Source organism: Psittacula echo, assembly GCF_963264785.1.
Source record: "Psittacula echo genome assembly, chromosome: 6".
Classification (NCBI taxonomy): domain Eukaryota; kingdom Metazoa; phylum Chordata; class Aves; order Psittaciformes; family Psittacidae; genus Psittacula; species Psittacula echo.
In genome coordinates, this window is record NC_137743.1 from 75,590,217 (window position 1) to 75,612,361 (window position 22,145).

The window sequence follows — 22,145 nt, forward strand, 5'->3', positions numbered from 1 at the left end:
GTACAAAGGTGGTGGGATTTCTGCAGAGATCTTGGCACGGGCAAAGAAAAAAGTCAGATTTCTTTTTTTAAGCAACTTGTATTAAATAAAACGTGATAGTTCTTTTTGGATGAGGGGGGTATCTGTATTCAATGACTCGGTCATGGCCAGAACAGATTACTGCAGATATGGCAGGAGGCAGTATGCTGACTTTGAGGGGCTTGTGGCAAAATGTCATTGTGTGCTTTGAATATGTCACGGTTTAGGGTGGCATTTGGTATCAGAGAGGTTGCTTCAGCTAACAGTGCTTCTATAGATGTTTGGGGTATGGGCAATCTCTATAGGGTAGTGATTTTGGGAGGCAGGGGTGTTGCTTATTTTATCCCCACAGAGAGAAACAACACTCAGGGAGTACTGGAGTATCCCCCCTAAGACAGACAGCTTTATGCCATGATCTGAAATGCACTGAATCAGCACATTTTTCAGCTAGCCTGCTACTGTGTGTGGTGTTCCGGTGTGCCAACACCATGCTCTTCTGCCAAGCAAATAGCTGTGGGTACTTTGCACAACAACGGTCATCCACTTTGCAGGCAGATTTGCTCTTGCTTCCTGAAGGCTGCAGTAGCAGAGGCAACATTTAGAAGACATGGATCTTTGCCCGTGGCTTTTGAATTGCAGGACTCTGAAGATGCTCAGGTAAGGCCTTGTTTTGAATGTGTTGTTGCATTACTTAAGCATGTACAGCCCTGGGGAATGGCTATGTCACAAAGAGGCTTAAGATACTGGTGGAATTACTCTTTTGCCTTGTGCTTTTTGAGGCCTTTTTTTGTCCTGTGTATCAGGGTCTTGGCTAGCCAATGTCTTGGCAAAGAAGTTAAGACAAGTGAGTTGGAGTGGGCAGCTCAAACATTCTCAACTTCCATCTATAAGGCTCTTAATGTCGTGCACTTGTCCCCCACTCGAGTGCTGTAGTTACCTGTTTAGAAGGGTAGGTTGCTGTCTATTCAGTCCACACTTCATCAACCCTGTGACAGGTTTGAGTGAAATCAGCACTTCTGGAGGGAACTGAGCTTCTTCAACAACGTTAGCTTCCTAAAACACCTATGGCTCTAATCAACGTGAGCTGTACACCACAGCCTTGCCAAATGGATCATGATCAAGAAGAAATAGTTCTGTTCACGAAAGCCTCTAAAGACTGTTAAAAAACGACTTTGTAATTGAGGAAAGCAAGAGAAGAAGTTACTAATAATGGGAATTATGATGCTAACACCTGTGGGATAATTAAAAACATAGCAATTAATGACCAGATGCATGCATTAGTAATAAGTATAGATCATGATCCTTTACTGTGGTGACCTTCAGCCTACCATTCCCCCTTCTCCACCCTTTGTTTGTCATTCTCTGTGGTGGTGTATCTAAGTAAAATTCCAAAGTCCTCCGGGTGGAGTCCTGTCAATTATACCCTTCTGTAAGTGCCATACATGTTTCTATGGCATTACATAAACAGATAACCACAACTACAAAAACATCCATGTCACCGAGCATTTTTACTATTTATTTGGCTTTCAAAACTTAAAGGGAAAGTAGAGCAAATCCTGCCCTTGAAAAGAATTGGTGAAGACACACAAGCAGCTAAGGAGGCAAACATAAGCACTGTCATTTACTTCTTGGCACCATGTGTTATAATAACCTAGAACATCTTAATTGTAGTCATCGTTTAATTTCACTCCTGTGGATCATTCGGTATGTTTGGAATGCTGCTTGCTTTTCATACTGCTCAAAGAACACCTTAAAACAAAGCCAGTCTTTTCTACACGTTGTATTTGTATTTGAAATGGTGTTATAATGCAGAAGGGCACAGGCTGGAACTCTGCAGAGATGGTGGAACTCTGTGGGAGAGAGCAGAGATTTTGGACATGTTTTGTCAAAAACATCCACAGCTCAGAGTGCTAAGACCCTAGGTGTAGGGGAAAGCCAGCAGGGGTTACACTTGAAAATCAGCTCTGGCTCTTAGTAGGTGAGTTTTATTGTGCCAGGAGCACGGTGTAACCATTCCAAAGTCTTCCAAAGACTGCTTGCAGTTTTCTCAAGCTGTCTCACCTTCCTTTATACTACTTTGAGTAATCTTAATGTAAGCATCGCTGTGACAGCACGACTTGGGTACCGTACTCGCCGTGCACGCTGCAATTACCCATTTCACTGGCAGTGCCAGGGCATAAACAAAACTAACCCAGTAACTCTAATGATGCGCTGCTGAAATTAAATCTGTCGCTCTTAAGCTCTTACACTACATTGCTATTACTGCCTTTATGGCAAATAAAACGGATGCTTGCAAATTTCTAGGGCAGCTGGTTGGATTGCTTCATGAAGGAAAGCAATTTGACAAACAAATTGCAGCTATTTTAGAACTCTTTCTAATTTTCTTATTTCTAAATCATGCTTGAGGCTATTTTATATCCTCAAAAAGGGTCTTTGCAACCACAAGTTAAAGTCTTTTAACTTTCTTATTTTTCCTTCAGCTCCCTAAGGCAAGAGGCTCTGAACACCCAGTTGCCACTTATGTGCATGGAAAATCGTCAAAACCAGGCTCTGTACTTGTAAAATAGCACCAAAAAGTACGTTTGCTCCCGTTTGAACATGCGTGTGCAAATGTGCGTGCTGGTGTATCTGTGTTAACTGGTCCCAGACAGTAATGCGGTCGTTTGGGGACCTTGCAGGCTGCGTCATGAACGTTAACATAAAAAGCCCATCCGCATCAGTCACTGCTGGTAAGCGCACACACGGTTTGTCATTGCGGTTGTGGGCTCTTTGTCACATCCCCAGCCGCGCCAGACCAGAAGCGAAAGGAAGCGCTGCAGGCTTCGCGGGGCTGGCGCGGTGCAGCTGCCCTCAGCACCATCGCACCCCATGCACCTTGCGCTTCCCCCTGTGCTCTCCGGGATGCGGCGCACACCGACAGCCCTCACTGCAGTGCTGGGACTAGCAGATCCTATCGCTGCACCTCGCCCAGCCCGGCGGCTCTCTGCACCCTGCGCTCTCTGAGGTGGCGAAACAAAATGGCTCTGCCACAGCTGCCCCGGAGGCGCCGTCAGCCGACGGTCCCCCACCGGCTCCCAGGCAACCGGCCGGCGGGGCCCTGCACCCTGGGGAGCGAGGCGGGAGGCAGCCGGTCTGCCCCAGCGAGGTCATGCAAGGCCGAGGCTCCCAGCACCGCGGGAGGAACCGCGCCTGGGCCGCGCCGCCGCTGCCCCCTCAGCTCGCACGAAGGCGCCGGGGGAGGCAGCGCCGGCACCTGCCGCTCCCCGCCCGCCTCAGCAGCCGCCGGCAGCAGCCCCGCCCCGGCTGCCTTCGAGGGGTCGAGGGCAGCCGGGCGGGGGCGCTCCGCTGTCGGAGGGCGCTCCACCAATCGCCGTGCAGAAGGCCGGCCCCGGCGGGCGCGGATTGGCTGTCTGCGGCCGAGGTGGGCGGGCGCGGCCGGGGCAGCCACATCTCCCGGGCTGCGCTTTTCAAACGCCGGCTGTGCGGGTGCGGCGGTTGGCGGGGCGCGGGCCGGGGCCGTTGCGGCGGTTGCTGGTCCGTGAGGGGCCTCCGGAAGCCCTGTGGGGAGAGGTGAGTGTGCCCGAGCCGGCGCTGCGGCTCCCGGCCTCGGCTGCCTCGGGTGAGGGCGGACGGGCGGGTCCGGTGGTGCGCTTCGTGCTGCCACTCCTGCCAGCTCTCTCGGCCCGGACAGCGCTAGCGGGGATGCCTGTGGGTAGGGTTGGGGTACCGCGGGCACCCTCCCGCCTGACGCCGCCGGCCCGTCCCGGCTTCAGCGCACTCGGGCGCGGCCAGTCCGCACAGAGCTCTCTGCGCGGTAGCAGAGTAGGGCAGGGCGGAGGCGAGGGAGCGCTGCGTATCCTTCAGACCCGCTCCGGTGGGCGGCCGCGCAGGTTGCCTCAGGGCTCGCCGGCCCCGGCGGGTTGGCTGGTGCCCGGTGCCTGCCGCTCGTCACACCCGGGGAGGTGCGGGCCCTGCAGCGACGCGTCGTGCCCTGGTGCTGCTCTTCCGACGTCCTTCGCTGAACGTGTTCCTAGTCTGGAGCAAGGACTTGACTTATGAAATAGTTGAATGAAGTGACTTTCTGCCCAGTTAAAGGTAGTTCAGTGGGAGATTTCCTCTTTAATGGGAAGCTTGCAAATGTCAGTGAGATCCGTGCTTCTGGTGTTTGTTACTCAAGTACACGGTGCAGTGTGCTACAGCGCAGGTGTCACTTTCAGTTTTGGAAATAGTCAATGTATTAGAGCTTGTGCCATTTTCCATAGCTAATCAGATTTGAAGCTGGATCTAGTTCTCTTGAATAGGTTATGTGCCTGATTGTGGTTTTCTGCCTGCTATGACTATGTGTTTTTCCTCTGTTATTGCTGATACCAAGCTATAAAGAGGAGATGGTGTGCCTTACCGGAGAAACAAAGTTAATGCAACAAAAGACTGAAATTCTCCTTAATAGTCACTCTTTAAGAAGAATGATTGAAAGTGAGATCTTGCATAATACATTTGATGATAGCAAGCTCTTAATCAATTAGGTCGATGTCTAATATATATAAATCTCTTTATGCTAAAGTACTGCAGTAACAAGATAACTTTAACTGTTAAACTGTTTAGTGAGTGCAGCTCTGAGGAGAGTCATGTAAAATTTCAGGCACCTGAATCAGTCTCTTAAATGGTAAGATACCATATAACTGGGGAAAACGGAATGCATATTTGTTTGTAAGAAACTGTTTCATGCTTCTCATGTGCTACTTTGAAGATACTCTTGAACTCTGTGGGGTTTTTGTGGGTTGGCTTCTTTTTGGTCTTCTGCTAAAGCATGAATCATGATTTAAATCCCAAATAGTTCGAATATGAATGTCCGTGTTCCAAGAACTGGTAATTTGAACAGTGCTTGATGGGTGCTGGATTATGTTTGAATCATAACTAGTTTGAGTGCTCCCCCAGAAGTTTCTGATGCTGCACTTCTGTCAAGTAAAGACTGAAAGTGTATTTCTGTAAGCTTGTTAACTGTATCTGAACTGTAACTTCAGTGTGATTTTCTTCTTTTCCATTGCTAATAAAGGTAAACTTGCTATGTAACTTAAAATAAACCATTAATTAAGACTCTGGTTATCCTTCAGTAACCCTTCTCTGTCTTGCTTATGCATTTTGCCTGAAGCAGTGCTTTAGGCCTATAAATGTGAATGCCAAACCCCAGTATTCTTACTTTTTTTAACAGTAGTAGAAATAGTGTGGGTGGGTGTATCTCCATAATGTGCTGTTCTACTGGTTTATTAAGGTAATTTAATCAAGATTACTACATCATTTGGTTCTAAATGATCTGAATTTGCAAAGAGGATGTTGTCCATTCATGCTGTTTTGTGACAAATAATCTAGTGTTAAAATGGAGCTTTGATGAGCTCTCAGTGAGCTTAATAAGAATGTGAATCTTCTCACTGGAAAAAGAAAGAAACCCTCTTTTTTTCCCCTCTTTGGTTAGCTGTTCCTGCGGTGTTACAAAGAACAAAAGGGAAGGAGTTTTGGTTAAGTCCCCTAGCAATACCAGTTAAAAGTGTGAACTTAAAGGAATTGCTGGTAGTTACCAAGAATCCAAGGGAGATTTAGAACTTATTTTCAGGAAGCTTAAAAAAAAAAGGGTACATATCATTAATAGTTAAATAGTTATTAGCATTTTTACTAGAACTGAAGCTTATACCTAATATGTTATATGGTCCAGGGAGGGGGGAAATCCAACTCATCTCAAAAGTTAGAATAATCAAATATAAATCGATTCATTTTCTTAGCATGTCTTGATTAGTATTCCTTTCAGGTTTTATTTTTACAGAGGTTAAATGTGGTGTTTTCAGGTCACTACTAAACAAACTTAAAGCTATTCTAGTCTGACAGACCTAAACTCTAATATCTGTATACTTTCTATGCTGAAATTATGAAACACCCAAAACTGGATTGTTTTGCTTCAACAGGTGACTGGTAGAAGTGGGAGACCTGTTCCTGACCATGTCAAGGAGAAAGTTGGAGAATAAAAGCCTTCCTGGCTTGTTAGCCACGTCTCTGCACACACAGATCAAGACAGACAATTTCCACAATTTTTATATGCTTGAATCAAAAGAGCTAGGAAGGTGAGATTAATTCTATTTATTTTAGTAAGAGGAGTTTCTGTTGCAAGAGAATTGTTTGTCCAGTGAGAGACTTTTTCTGGGGAGCTTTTATGGTAGTAGATGGGGAATGAAGTATGCCTCTCTTCTTCAGGTTCTCTGTTATTCAACAGGTTCTCTAGGGACCAGGAAAAGATACTCTGAGATGTAAGTTGCCAGGCTTTTCCATGTCAGATTTAGCCTGTTTACATAGGATGTAGATCTGGGATTATGTTTCTTTTCTTCCCTGTCTAGTCACAAATCGCATTCCAGGTACATAAACTAAAGAAGAGATAACATAGGGTAATGCTGCAAGAAAAGAATGGGGATTTTGAGTTGGTTGTTAGGTTGATTTTTTTTTTGGAGTCCAGCAAACAAAGACCTTTTCTCTCCCACTTTCACCCTCAAGCAGTTTGCCTAAGTTTCTAACAACCTGCTGTTTCAGAGTGGTTTTGCAGCCTATTTCCCTTGCTCATGTTTGCAATAGTGAAATAGGAAATAAAACCAAAGGGAAAAAACCCTTTAGTATTTATGGTACAGTTTCAGACATCTGAGTCAATGTGTTTTTGAGGTCACTGGGATAATTCATACCTTGAAAATACTCACTGAATTGGGTGCAAAGCCATGCAAACATAATGCCATGGTTGTGTTTCCAAGCTCCTTGAACAGAAGTGGCATGGCTCAGTCTGACAGTTCTTGAGCCTTGCTGTGCTACATAGCAATCTTTGGTACCTGCAACTCATTTTGTCAGTAGAGATGCTCCTCTGCATGTGATTTTGTAAGCTCTTCAGCCTTCATTGCTCTCTTGGGATTTTGCTTGTTTGCCTTTCTGTAGCATGTGCTTTATCTGGTGCACTTCTATAAAAATGCAACTTGCAGCCCTTAACTTTCCTATTTTCTTACCCCTCTGTCAGCTCTAGTTCTAAGTTATGGGCTTTGCAGAAGCAGTTTATATGCACCATCATCTGTGCTCCAGTATTGTCAAACAGCTGGATTTTCAGATTATGCAACCTGTGAGATGTCTAAAGCAAACAAAAGTATTGATTTTGTGTGGATTCCAAAACGGAGTCTATAAAACTTTGTGTACATGCAAAATCAGGCATAACAAAACAAGTGCCAAAATCTAAAGAAGCAGAAGCATACTTTTGACTCTTCCTGGCCTGACAATGTTTGTGTTTATTTTTTTTTAATGTTTTAAGTATTTACAATGGTTTAAGTGATGTAAAATCCACCTTTGTAGCTTCCCCAAAAGATTTAACAGGCTTGTTCTCTTCACTTGCAATTTTCTTTTTCCTCTTCATATTACTTAGTAAATGGTTCTTTTGTTCTTCTCTACTTAAGCCTCCCAAGTCCCATTTCTTCCTCCCACACCCTTATCTTTTAGGTCCTTTGGTATTTAAGACTGACTCATAAAGCAGGCAGGTTCTGTTTAGTGGGTAAAGTAGTTTTTGTCCCCAGTATGTGGATGGCTTGGCTTCTTTTGAAGTAGCTGAATTTCTGTGGTTTCTAATTTGGGATATCAAAACAACTTGAAATTGTTTTTTATCTCATAAAATTGAGCTATAAAGTGTGTGATGGTTAAGGAGTTACTTTGCAGGCAAGGAGGAGGAGTGAAACTGCTTTGCTTGCTTTAGTGCAGCACCTCAGATACGACATTTTGCATTTCTGGGGAAATTCCACTACTCTAAAGCAGTATTTTTGTCTAATAATTTTATCTTAGTAATTGGCACACTACAAGTGCAGTACAAGGAAGTGGAAATTCTTACATGATCGATCTGAAGATACTGCTGACCCTTTAAAGCTGTTACACTCAGAGCAGCTAGAAGGAAGATACCCAGAAACTTATCAGGGAAGATCTCACTGTTCTCATGAAACTCAATCAGTTCCCCTTTTTAATTTTAGAGAAACTTTCATGGTTGATAGGGTGATGTGATGTTAAAACAAGAATGTGAGCTGTGGGGGAGTATCTTAAACTTGGCTATATTGCGAAATTCAGCCCGATAACTTGAAATGGTCTGCAATAATAAGCTGGTTTAACAATTTTTCACAATTAAGAAGGAACTTGGCCTTTCCAGGCTTACAGATAGTTGCTAAAATCAAGAGTGTGCATGTACCAAGCCGTAAATAGCTTTCACCTCTTAAAATAATTTTGCTTCTGACTTTAGAAGTTAACTTTATAAATTCAGTGCTTTAAAAAAGGACAAATAATGTAACTGAGACTGAAATAAATGATAGCAAGAAGCTGTTTTGTTGAATATATTTCTAGATTAAGTGTCAGTTTGTACAAATGGTATTTAACATGGTTATTTGCAAATGGAAATCTCATTTTTCATGAGATGCTCATACCTTTTTTCCATTACATACTGAAGTCTACAGATTTTTCTCTAAAAGAGCCAAATATGACTCTTCTTTTTTTTCTCCTCAGGGACTATAGCAATAGGACAAGGGGCAATGGGTTTAAGCTAAAATGGGGGAAGTTTAGGTTGCATATAAAGAAGAAGTTCTTTACTATGAGGGTGGTGAGGCACTGGAATGGGTTGCCCAAGGAAGTTGTGAATGCTCCATCCCTGGTGGTGTTCAAGGCTAAATTTGGCAAAGCCTTGGGTGACATGGTCTAGAGTGAGGCATCCCTGCCTATGGCAGGGGGTTGGAACTTAATGGTCTTAAGATCCTTTCCAACCCTAACCATTCTATGATTCTATAATATGTTCCTTTTCGGCATTGGGGTGTTTTTGCACCAGAAAGGCAAAGCCCTGCAGGGCAACATAGTCCTTTCTACTAAAGGAGCTAATTTAGTTGAAATTAGCTCAGCTCAGATGGCTCATACTGAGCTTCTTCATGAAGTTTGTTTTTATGCTGTGGTAAAAAAAATATGCATGGAAAAGCCTTTAAAAAAAACAGCCCAAAAGTGTAGATCTTGTTCTTTGTACACAGTTTTAGAACTGTTTTTAGAACTTTATGCAACTTATTTTAGCTCCTCAAGTTCTGTTTGTTTTGGGCTGGGTTTTTTTTAATCATGTTTTATCATTTGAAAACACTTTGCAAGTATGCAACTAGGCATTTCTGGGAATGCAAAACTTGTGATTATAAAACATTGTTTTTTCAGTTTATAACTTGGCTTAAAAAACTGCATTTTTTCCCCCTATTTTTTTCTTTAAAGGTCAGCTTGGTGTTTTAACTGCAGAGTGTGGTTTTCTCTTATAAACACTTCTTTGCCAAAATACATTTTTGTTTCCATACCGAAACAGTTGACTAGGAAAGAAAGCAGCACACTTTGTCTAACTGTAATTGAGGAAGAGAATGCTAAGTACTGGTGTCTTTCTGTGAAGATGTTTCTAAGCATTTTGTAGATGCCTGGGGTTTTTTTTAGTAGTATTGCATGATCCATGAGGGTAAATTTTCTTTAAAAGTTCCTGCACTAAAGACCTTCTCCCTGTCCCCAGCATACAAATATGCTTTATTTTCTGCGTTCATCCTCTACATTTCAGAAGGTTTTCCTCAGTTTGTTACTGTATCCTGTAGGTACTATAATGTGGATAAAGATGTTTTTTCATACAGTATTTCCAATCTGAAGCAAGTCCTGAGCAGCCTGGCAGAATCTTCTAGCTATGCATGCTTTAAGCAGGAGGTTTTGCTAGAGATCTCAAAAAGTCCCTTCTAACCTGGGTTGTCCTAGGACTCAGTGATCCTACATTGAGAATAACCATATAATCTCATACTCTGATTTAATCTTAGCTAGTCTATATAAAGGGAATTGTATTGGGTCTTGTTAAAGCTTCATCTAGCTTAGTATCCTTTCTCCTACAGTGGCTGAAAGTGAATGTTCAGGGAATAGTGTAAGAACAGGCCAAACATGGCATTCCCCTGTTAATTTTTTTCTTGGTTTCCAGTTATTTGTCATGCCTTTTTATTCCTAATGGAAATTTACATACTTTTTATATCTCTTAACGTTTTCCCTTTTATTTTGTAGAGGAAGATGTGCTGTGGTTAGAAAATGTATTGCTAAATCCACAGGCCAAGAGTATGCAGCTAAGTTTTTAAAGAAAAGAAGAAGAGGTCAAGACTGCAAAGCAGAGATTCTTCATGAAATTGCTGTGCTTGAATTAATGAAATCTAATCCTCGCATAGTTAATCTCCATGAAGTCTATGAAACAGCAAATGAAATCATCTTAGTGTTGGAATAGTAAGTATGCCTTCATCCATGTTGCACATTTGTAGTTACGAATCTGGCAATATACTCTTTAGTTTTTGCATGGGTTGCCTGAACACCTAGAAAGAATTACAACAGCACAATATTGTGTTAATATTTCATTATGTTATGCTTTATAAGCTATTAGGGGACTTTTTTGGTATAGCTTATTTTCATGTAAATGTAAGAGTTGAATCAACTGGTGTTAGTTTGAATCTTTGGTTGTGTATATGTGTTTTGTTACATCCACAGCTAATGAGTTATGTCAAACAATATGGAATAAGGCATTAAAAAAAAAATAGACCAAAACGTTCTGCACTCAAAACCTTTAAAAAATGGATTGAAAGATTTTCAGGGTTTTTTTACAAAAAGCTTTTGAAAAATGAAAAGAGTAATTTACTTCCTGCACAACCTTCATAGGCAATTCCATTCTGTTTCAAATTGAAATAGTTTTTGTGCCTTTAAATACTTCAGGTGGGTAATTTTGATTAAAACTCGCCTGTTTAATTTGAGCAGATTCTTTCTTCTGTTAGTTGAGTTTTTGTATAAAGCTCCGATCAATGTTCAAGTCAGGCTGACCTGATAGAAAACCTGAATACAAACTCTAGGGTGGAATCATTTTTTTAGTCCTAAAGATTTTTATGCAAGCCGGCCAGAGAGGATGTTCTTGAATCTAAAAAGTGCACAGTGCTTTGATGCAGCTTAACTCATACTGCCCTACTCTCTCCCCCAAAAAAGTAGCCATTGATACTAAATACACAGATTTCGGAGAAGATAAGGGCTGAGCACGTCCATGTTCTGTGAATTTTACCTCAAGTCACCACTTGAGGCTTTCTGGTGACTGAAAAGTTACAATTCTTTTGTGGGTTCTGACCTTCTAAATGTAGTGGTTTTGTTGGTTTAAAAGTGTTTGGCTTTTGGAGCTATTGCCTCCAAAATTCCATATCTGTTTAGATGACCCTGTCTCTTGTCATTAGCTCTGAAAAGAGGTTTAATTGGGGGATTGAATTTGAATTTGAGTTATCTATCATACTTCCTGTATGTGTAAATCTTTGTGTGTAATGTAAGGAACAAAAATGCAGTTTGTGAAACTATTCAGGAAGTCTCTCTCTAGGATTTAAGTTTCTCATATGAAGTATTTGAAGTTAATGGTGGTCTACATGCACCGTGACAAATTCGTTCAGATTTGCCACAGAATCTAGCTTGCTTTTTTCCTGGAACTAGATGATCCCTAACATACTGTTTGTTGTTCCGAGAAGGCTAAAATAATAAATAATGTAGAAGTAAAATCCAGCTGACAAGTTTTGAACTTCTTGCTGAGAACAAGTACAAGAATTAGCTTCACATAGAAGCTGTAATGTTTTCGTGCTTCTGTTTCAGCTCAGCTAACTGCCTTGCTTATTAAAGGTTCGTAGTAAAACAACTTCCTTACGCTGCAGTGATGTTAACGGTCTATTTTATAGTAGCGTTCAGAAGTCTTGCAGTAAGTGTTCCTAGTTCTATTGGGATAAGGAAAGGGCTGATTATGCTTTTAAATTATGTCTTCTGTAGCAGAATCCATATTTTTGTTTGTGTTCTCATTATCAGAACTCTGAAGCAGTCCTTTAAAAGAATTGCAAGAAATGAGTTCCTTGCTCATAAAATAGTTAATAGGTATACCCCTTCTATCTGTGTTTCTCCTCTTGCATATGGTCCTTGGTGGTGTTTGTTGGGTTGTTCCTGAGCTGCAGGTTCAAAATTTTGCATTGTGTAGGATTCTATTAGGTTATTTTTCTGAAGATATGTATTGAAGTGTGCTACAAGTCATCTGGTGATCTTTTTATTTGCTTTCTCAGTTGATGCTGAATTTGCTTGTTAATATCTTCCCTGAACTGGGGAGCCAAAACCAGGGTATTGCATTCTAGCTGTGGTCTAGCAAGAGTCACTTGCTTTAGTCTGCCGGCTCTGCTGCACTTATTACAGCCCAAGGTGCTGCTGACCTTTGCTGCATTCAGCTTGCTGGCTGTGAGGACTCCCAAATCCTATTCAGCCGAGCTGTTCTTGCTGTTTAGTCATCTATGTGTCCACCCATCCAGTTTGTAACATAGTACCTTGGATACAAGAATACTGTGGGAAACAGTGTTGTAAGCATCTACATTTTGTCATGAAGGCTAAAGGAGAGGCATTACTGATACCTTGCATAGCTCCAGCAGGTTAGTGACTGTGTTTATTCATGTTGTCCATTATCTAACTTTTTTATACACTCATCATTTTGTGGACAATAAAATTCAGGCTTACTGGTAGGTAGTTTTGAGGCGGCTCTTTATCTTTGAGAGTATCTCCAGGTAGTTAGAGCAGGCTGAATAAATATGTCAAACTAAGCATGAGAGGAAACAGCTGACACTGTGGCAGAGTATAGAACTATAACTAACTAACCACATGCAACACGGTTATTTCCATGCTTCCTGTATGCTGTAATAGTAGGGGGTTTTATAAGCAAACAACAGCCTTTTTCTGAGGAAGACATATTTGAGATCCTGTGTAAAAACACGGAGCTTGTCAATCTCATCTTTATTGTTAGTGTGGCAATGGTAGATTTCAATGTGACGGAGATGAGTCCTTGTATTTCTGAATATTCTGTGTCTGCCAGAGTTCTGGAAGAACAAACTGACAAGGCAACTGCACATTTAACCAGCAGCAGCATGCTAGATGTGCTTCCTGGTACCTCTCTGATTTTTAGTCTTCCATCAGAATGGCAGAACCTAGGGTAGCAAGTATACAGTTCCTTCTTACTCCAGAAATAACCTTCAGTAACTCGGACTGTTCACTGTATTGTAGTTTGTGCATTTACACCACAGCCACATAATGAAAAATAAAGGTTTTTACTTGCAAATTCAGACTACTGCTGGGCTTTCTTGCTTTGAATTATTAATGGAACTGATCAAATGGAAGAGATTTTAGATTTGACTTGAAGAGAGGCTCCTTCTGGTACAGAATGATGATAGAACTCACCTTCCTGAAGCATCTTCACACTCGCTTACAGGAAAGTATGCTTGAGGGTGCCAAAGCATTATGAGGTTGTCTGCCACAAAGTTTCGTTGCATTATCTCAGAAAAGCATAATCAGATTTTTTTTTTTCCCCCTAAGTGCTTATATTGAGTGTATTTAGGAAAAAAAAAAGTAATAATAATCCCAGCCTTTCTGAGAAAATGAATATATATTATATACATTGGTACTATGCATATAATTTTTCCTCACTTAAGCTTGAAAATTCAGTCTTAATATGTAAGTGGTTTTGAATGTGTTTCAGTGCTGCTGGAGGAGAAATATTTGACTTGTGTGTCCCAGATCTGGATGACAGAATTGGGGAAAGGGATATTGTAAGACTTATAAGACAGATACTTGAAGGACTTCGCTGCTTGCATGAAAACAACATTGTTCATCTTGATTTAAAGGTGAGGCTGCAGCAGGGTTTTTATTTTAGTGCTTTATATTTTATTTAATATTGTGATAATTTGTTAAATACGTAACAAAATGATGAGAAAAAAATACATTACTGATTAATTCATTAAAACTTAGTAATAAGTATTGCATAATAGAAATTAATAAGTCATTTAGTACATTGGCAAGTTTTGCAGCTTGTGTTTTTATTAATTGAGAATTAAATCTTTCCTGTTCTAGCCTCAAAATATTTTGCTGAGCAGTGTCAATCCTCTTGGTGATGTCAAAATAGTAGATTTTGGTATGTCTCGGAAGCTTGAGAATTCTGGTGAACTGCGGCAGATCATGGGAACAACAGAGTATTTAGGTATGGAAGAGTTGCTTCACAATCTCTGATGTGTGGTTTTGAGAAAGCAGAAACACTTCATATAATGTGCTTATCTACTTATCAGTCATTACTGGAGAAAGAACAACAGGACAAGGCAACATGTTCTGAGCTGTTCTTAGAGTAGCCTACAAATATTTCCAATAGAAAATACCCCACCAACTTATATCAACAAGTGCACCTCTAATTTCATGCTATAGTATTTGCTGCTGCTGTGATGCAGACCCTTAAATTGACAGGAAATTTTGGCTGTTGTGTTTCAACTCTAATCAAAAGAATTTAACATTAGCATGCACAAAGACATGTTCTTTGAACGAGGAATGCTGTTCAGTATGATGATTTAATGAGATAAAAATAATCCTTGGAAAGGGAAGGATTGCCAGTAACACTTGGCCCTCTCCGAGGGGCAGATTTCCTTAATGATTTGCCTATGCTCAGTTTCAAGACCACTTAAATCTGTAGTCAGTAACTTGTTACCTAGCATATAAGGAAGAAGTTCTTTACTGTGAGGGTGGTGAGGCACTGGAATGGGTTGTCCAGGGAATTTGTGAATGCTCCATCTCTGGCGGTGTTCAAGGCCAGGTTGGATGAGGCCTTGGGTGGCATGGTTTAGTGTGGGGTGTCCCTGCCCATGGCAGGGGGCTTGGAACTAGATGATCTTAATGTCCTATCCAACCCTAACGATTCTGTGATTCTGTGATTGATTCTGTATGCTAACAGCCACTGAGCCAAAAATTAGCTTGGTCATCTGGCTTTGCAGCATTAGCATGCTGAAATCTATGCATTCCCCTTAAAAGCCTATACACTTGAAAACCAGTTAGAAGACTACATTATGTGCATGCATTTGATTACAAAATATCTTGGGATTTGGAATATGTACAGAATAGACTTTAGGCCATAAAATGCCTAAAGTGTGCCTATTAGCGTGAACCAATTAAGCATCAGTGTGTCTAATCAAATGGAAATAACATTTTTCCACCCTTGTGGCTTGAAAATAGTAAACTCGATTATTGAAACTGCATGGTTAGATTCATAATGGTTGGCAGAATACCTGCCAGAAATGTAGTGTGTGAATATTCAAGGCCACTTGAATAAATACATTAAAGTGTTTTTATTCTCTCCATCTCTTTATCTAGCTCCAGAAATCTTAAACTACGATCCCATTACCACAGCTACAGATATGTGGTAGGTTGTATATGATAATTCATTTTATTGAGGTAGTCATGACCATTTAACAATCCAGACTGGAGCCAGATCCAGACTCTGCAGTTCTATCTGGGTTACTTCTGTTGGGTTGACCAGAAGAGGTCGAGTTGGGAGGGGAAGGAGCCCTCAGGATGTAACTTGGGGTTTACAGGTATTACTGTATATGGGTCTGTTGCATACCTAGTAGGGAATACAAGTGGCTTCTAAGCATGCAGAATCTACGTATTTGTTCTAAGAGAACAATAACTGATTAGATAGTATACTTTGGGCATTAGCTACTCTTGGATGACTTGTTTCAGGTAGCAACTACTCTTGGGCACTCCTCCCTCCCCATTTTTGTATCATTAAATAATTTTACCATACAAATGATAAGTGTTTTAACTTTCTACCTCTTACCTTTAGAGCAGTATCTGCAGAATGTGTCATTAAAAATGAGACAAATGTCTTAAACTGATCCACAACTTTATTAAGTATACTTTTGTAGCCTGTTAATTTCGTGAGCTATGTTAGTGTAAAGCTACCTTTGAGATCTTTCCTTAAAACATTTTTGAGCATCAAATAATTAAGTTTTAAAAGTTGGCTGTGATCTAAAATTAACTCTTTGAAATTCTCAGTTCATAACAGCAATTCTATCTGTTCGCGAATGGGTTTTTTTATTTATTTGCTTATTTTTGGAAAAACATACAACCGAACTATTGGTGCTGTACTCAGAGTGACAAACTGAGGATGCATGTTTCCCCACTAATGAGGACTAAGGTTTGATCTGTCAGATCACAAACCCATTTTTATTACTCATCAAGAAACTAAGATTTATAATAAATCACATGATGATGTGGGACTCATGCTCATGTTCTTGGGGAAAAAGATTTCAGCATGAGGATGTTGCTACACAACTGGTATGTCAATTATACAGAAAGATTGACTAAGTCTCAGTCATTGTTACTTCATCCAGAATTGTAGTGCAAGATAGGTTTTATTTACGTGTGAATTAGAAAGTCTATCTTGTTGCAGTTCAAACATGCAGAATTGCCCATAAGAGTGGGCTGCGTAAAAGCAGTATATTTCCTTTTCCTAGCAATCTCAATGGGAGGAAAAAGTTGTATTGAAAGCAAGCAGTTTTCAGAAATCCTTTTATTGAGATACATACATAGCTTTCCTTGTGTGTGTATGTCCTTGAAACACAGAAAACTGAGGTGTCGCATAATGTTTCTAATTCTCTGAGTGTGGCATACATCAGGAAGCTAGATCTGCAGGACAATAAATATATAGGGTATATTATTTAGGTATCCTAGTAGGATTATTCATTGTGTTTTTCTTTGTCTCAGGAACATAGGTGTAATTTCATACATGCTGCTGACGCAAGAATCTCCATTTGTTGGAGCTGATAATCAAGAAACTTACCTTAATATATCTCAAGTTAATGTGGATTATTCAGAAGAAATGTTTTCATCAGTTTCACAGCCTGCCAAAGACTTCATTCAAAAACTCCTCATAAAAAATCCAGAGTAAGTAACAAACCCCCCTGGGCAAGAATCTGATCTTTTATGTTCGTGGAGCACCTAGAAAAAGTGAATGTTAATTTGGGAGCTTAATACCACTGATAGGATCAGGCAATGCATTGGTATTATCTGTAGGTTTATGCCTTTCCATAATGTATGGAAATTATCTCTGGTTCACTGTCTGGCTTTTCTTATAGTCAGGCTTGTGATTTGAGCTTCGTATTTTGAGTTTCTTTATATTTTCATGCAAAGGACAGCATACTAACAAATCTGATGAAATATATTCTAGAAAGGTCACATTCTTGGCTATAATTTAACCTTTAATTGTGCAATTTGGAGAGACAAAATGCAGTCTCTTTGATGCTGTGCTTTCTTGTTTCCTGACTTATCTTTAATGCATCTTTCTATTTTAATACGTTTTATATAAAAAAACCTTTGGCAGCCTTCTGACTGAGCAAACATTCTTCAGGAATACATAGTTCTGCCATGTTCAGTCTCTTAAAAATGTTCTGGATCGAAAGTACAAAGGTTTTGTTTGTAAGGCACACTTATGTAACTTTATAGACAATAACCGTGTCTGAACTTGCTGCATAGTGTTAAATTTGGGTATTTTTTAGCTGTTGCAGCAGCAAATGTAGTAAAAAGCAAGCAACCAAAAAAACCCCACTGCCACATGCCAAAACCCCCCCGCAACCCGAGCCCCCAAAATCAAACCACCAAAAACCACCACCCTAAAATATATATATATTGGGGAATAGTATTTAGTGGAGTCAGTTGATCATGTTCTACTAGGCATGGTCAGGCACTACCAATTATAGTGCTAAGTATTGTCATTTGTGGTGAGACAGTAGTCCCTGTGCTTCAGAGAGCCTGTGGCAAGCAGGAGTGTTCCTGTTGTTTAGTTGAGAAAGAGGTTCTTTGGTGGGAGAGGACAGTGGTATCTATGAAGTGTCTACTTTGATGAAATAAGGACTCTATATAAACTCATATCTGAAGAGTCCTTTCTGTTTTGGCATCTCATATAGAGGGTTTATCAACATCTAGAATAATTCCTGAGAACCATAGTATCATGAGGGAAGCAATTATGAAGAGCCTGATTTGATAAATATTAGTGTGGACCTGCAGGGTATTTGACATTGTCACAGTCACTACTCTACTTGCTTTTTTGCTTCTGGGCATCTTGATGTCTTCATTATATCCTCAATAACCTTCCTTCCCATTCTGATTCTTGATGACTATACCTTCTTGAATCTTAAGAGGAAAAACGTGTCCTGAGATAGTCAGCTTTGTAAAGTTACAGGTCTCTGACCAGAAAATATTCACACGTTCTGGTAAGGTTACGGACAAGTAGCAGACTCTGCTGCATTTCTAGCAAGTTCTGTGGAACTTAACAATTGCAGAACATGATGAAAACTGTAGTCGTGCTATACTAAGTTATCCAAAGGAACAAGTTTGTGTTTTGTTTGGTAGTGACTACATTTTGGAAGGGCTTACACCACATAAATTGCAAGAGTAAAACACTGCTAAAGTTGGATAGTGTTGATGACACCATGCTATTTGGCCCGCCTTGAAAACTTAATGACTGAATATTCATTAACCTATTTACAATGGTCTGTATAAAACATAGGACTTCAAAAGCATAAGCTCAGGCACATTTATATAGACAGTATTGAAAACATTCCAAGGGACTATGAATACCAGCTGAGAAACACCTGCGCCTTGTTCTGATGAAAAGTTATCAGTTCTGACATTCAGCAGTAGGGAAGACCGTCAACTAAAATTTAGATGCATGTTGCCAATAATTAACTGTGGTGGGGTCTAATGTGTTTTGTAATAGCCATGGTACTGGTGGAAAATCAGGAATATTAACTCCTTAGTGTCAATTCTATGTAAGATTTCTTAACGTGTGTCAGAGCTATTTAACTATGTTTTTAGTATTTCTGAAATGAACTTAAGGAACTTTACCCTTTTCTCTTTCAAAGGCAAAGACCCACAGCAGAGGCCTGTCTTTCTCATCTGTGGTTGCAGCAAGGGGAGTTCATACTCTTGTGTAGCCCTGAAGAAACTTGCTGCTCTTCTCTAATGCCAGGACACACCACAAAATGCTTTGAAGAGTGGAATATAAAATCTAGTTGTAATGGTACCTGCAGCAACAAGGAAGACAAAGAGAACATTCCAGAGGACAGCAGTATGGTCTCCAAACGTTTCCGTTTTGATGATTCGTTGCAGTATCCCCAAGACTTCATGACAGACTTCATATGTTAATGTGTAATACAGACTTTTATAAAATGGATTTAGCATAATCTGTTCCAGTGGCGAATATAAGATTGCCAATTTGTGCAGCATTGGCATACTAGAAATGCACTTTGATTCTTTTATGCTGGTGCTTCCTTTTCTGTCCGTTGCTGGCAATGGATTTAACTCCTGAAAAACTGGGGTTGGTTGCGCCAGTAAAATGAATTATTTTTTTTTAAGAAGATATAATTAAATATTTTTGCACTTTTCAAGTTTTAGTCCAAAAATCATGCCAGAGTGAACAAACTAAAACCTGAAAATGAGTTTGTTTAAACTCGAGCTTTGCCAAACAGTGGTTGAATACATGCACGCTTTTATGACTAGCCTTAAGAAATCGGTCTAAGCAGGGAAACTGAATCTAGCTGTCTTATTGGGCTTACTTATAACCATTCCCATCACTTTAAATGGGAACTGAATTTGGCATGTTTTGGGAATACGGTATGTCTGTTGGGGCCATTTGCAAAACCACTTTCTCTCTAGGATCATTAGTACTTAAGGAAATGTTTCTGCCTTATTGATCTGGTCCACTTAGGAATTATAATGCATACTCTGTGTGTTTCCCAATAGGAAAATGAGTTGGATTTCTGCAGTAAATAGAAAATGGGTGGATTGTCAGTCCTTGTGCTAGTGGTCCGTTGCTTCTTATCTGTAAGTTATATTTGGAGAGGATGAAGGTCCCATGCTGATCTGAATATTTGATAAACTAAGTTTGCTTTCATAAAATCTCTGAAATAGCATCATCTACCTATATTGACCTGTTCCTCATCTTAAACAAAAACCCCATCCAAACAAACAAAAAAACTGCAAAAAAACCCAAACAACTCTTGAAGAGTTAAAAGTATCAACTGAATAAACTGAAAATAACTGGTTTTGCCAGTGAAGCTGCAATTAAAAGCTTTTCATTATGCCCCTCTAACATAGAAGTGCAGTGCATCTTTCGGTCACATATTGTTACCCATAATAATTTAGCTTCATGCCTGCTCTAAGAAATGGACTGCAGTGTGTTAGCGTTTAAAGACAAACTACTTAATAATTGTTTGAAGCCTTTAAATTTGGTTTGTTTATCGGTTTTCTTGTGTTTTGTGAGGTTTTTTTGGTTTTGTTTTTAATTGTATCCTTTTCACTTCCTGTTTCTAGGCTCTGAGGAAATAATGCGTATGTCAGTTTTAAGCAAATACCAATCATGCCTTAACAGCCTGAAACTAATACTGACAAGATAAAATCTTAATCGTAACACTGAGGCTGTAAGTCTTTTTGTGTAGGGAATGTATTTACTCTTGTAAATAGTTTAAAAGTAAACAGCACTTTAAAATACTTCTGGGATTTTCCACTCCTCAGAGCTTAGACTTAATTGTCTTTGATTTGGATTTGGGTTGTTTTGTATAATAAGGTATCACAATCTGAAGTGCACCTGTGGGCTTGTCAATAGGCAGGTTGAGGTTCTGGAACAACATAGGATTGAGGTGAACATAATGAATGGTAAAAGGTTGTGTTTTACCTTTCTTCACACAAGGAAGGAACAGGGTTTTTTTACAAAGAGATTTCAAGGTAAGGTATCACCATAAAGCATGGGGGAATTCAGGACTGTTGTCTTTATTTTGGGTGACACTCATGTTGACAAGTGAAAAGTTCACTGAGGTGTAAGGCTTGTAAGACTATTTCAGCTTACTTTGTCAGAAGAAGTAAAAGTTTTCCAAGACTTAATCTCATGTGGAAGGAAGTAAAGAATATATTCGGCACATATGAAGCTCAGGTGCCTAGGTATAAATGAACCACACTGAGTCTCCTCTGTATTACTTCTCATGTAACTTTTCAGTAATACTGATAATATATATAAAGTGACTTTGCTGGAGCAGTTGCTGAATCGTATTCGGGTACCTTATACCCTTACTTTTCAAAGGCCTTGGCTTTTCCCAGTGTAATCTTAACCCAACCTTTTGTTCTTTCCACCAGCATGGAGTCCAACTTAAACTGGGTAAATTAAAAATACAAACTTTTATACATACTGAGAAGTTAAATTTCATTTAAGGAAGAAAATATCAAAAGCTGTGGCAGGTAAAGGTATAAAAGTGTTTATAAAATTGTTATATTTTAAAATACGTTACTGGTCTGGAATTGCAACTGGGAAGCTTGTGAAAGTCTTTGTAGATTGGTATTCTATTTTTAACATCTGGAAAATAAAGCTGAAAACGTATGCCAGCACTTTATGACAAAGTTGTTGTTCTTAAGATTTTTATCATGGTATCTGATGTTTACATTTCTTACGACTTTTGGAGCTAACTTATCTGTAAATTAAAATAAATGAAAATTTGTCTTATCCAAGGAACTGAAGTTTTAAAGACTTTATTTGTACTTAAAATATACCTTGAATCAGATTTTCTTTGGATCAGTGCATTTATTTAAAAGTATTATCGTTCATGCATACTTCAATTGAATGTAAATACATACATTGTAGACAATTGTTAGCTCATCTTGCTTCCTGCCATATTACTGGGAGTTACCAAGTGTAAACGAGTGATGAATAACATTTTTAAGATGACTGAAGTCGTCTTTGTGCAGTTCATGACCTTTTTATATAACAAAAAAAAAAAAATAAACTTTGTCTTTTTTTTCAGAACTTCTGTGTTTTCGTTTCTTCACAGACTCAGAAAAGGAATTATACTCAAAAGAGGTAGTAACCTTTCGTGGCCTGAATAATGCGTTTCCTACAAAGGCGTGTTTTGTTGACGAAATGAAAGCTTTCTCATGGTTAGAAATGCACAAATGGGCTTTATTTTTAATGAAAGCAATAGTGTATTCACATGCTTGGTTTGCTGCATTGAGTTCAAAAGTTGTCTGAATATTTACATTCGCTGTATTGCAGGTTCTTACCAGCATACTGCCTGCTTTTCCTCTGTTCTAAGGCATCTATGAAACTTCTCTGTTTAGTAGTAATTTGAGACTCCTTGATATTTCTGCCTTCTCAGAAAGTCTTTGAAGGAAGGAGGCATGTTAGAAAAATGCATCAT

The 22,145-nt window shown here is 39.7% G+C and overlaps 1 protein-coding gene across 1 annotated transcript; it reads left to right on the top strand.

Moving 5' to 3' along the window:
- Window positions 1-3,500: 3,500 nt before the first annotated feature.
- Window positions 3,501-21,754, top strand: STK17B (serine/threonine kinase 17b). Its single transcript, XM_080620597.1, has 8 exons — window positions 3,501-3,588; window positions 5,973-6,128; window positions 10,114-10,326; window positions 13,622-13,766; window positions 13,993-14,119; window positions 15,274-15,322; window positions 16,669-16,848; window positions 18,825-21,754. Exons 2-8 carry the CDS (start codon window positions 6,007-6,009, stop codon window positions 19,105-19,107), a joined length of 1,119 nt encoding a protein of 372 aa, XP_080476723.1. The 5' UTR covers window positions 3,501-3,588; window positions 5,973-6,006; the 3' UTR covers window positions 19,108-21,754.
- The last annotated feature ends 391 nt before the right edge of the window (window positions 21,755-22,145 follow it).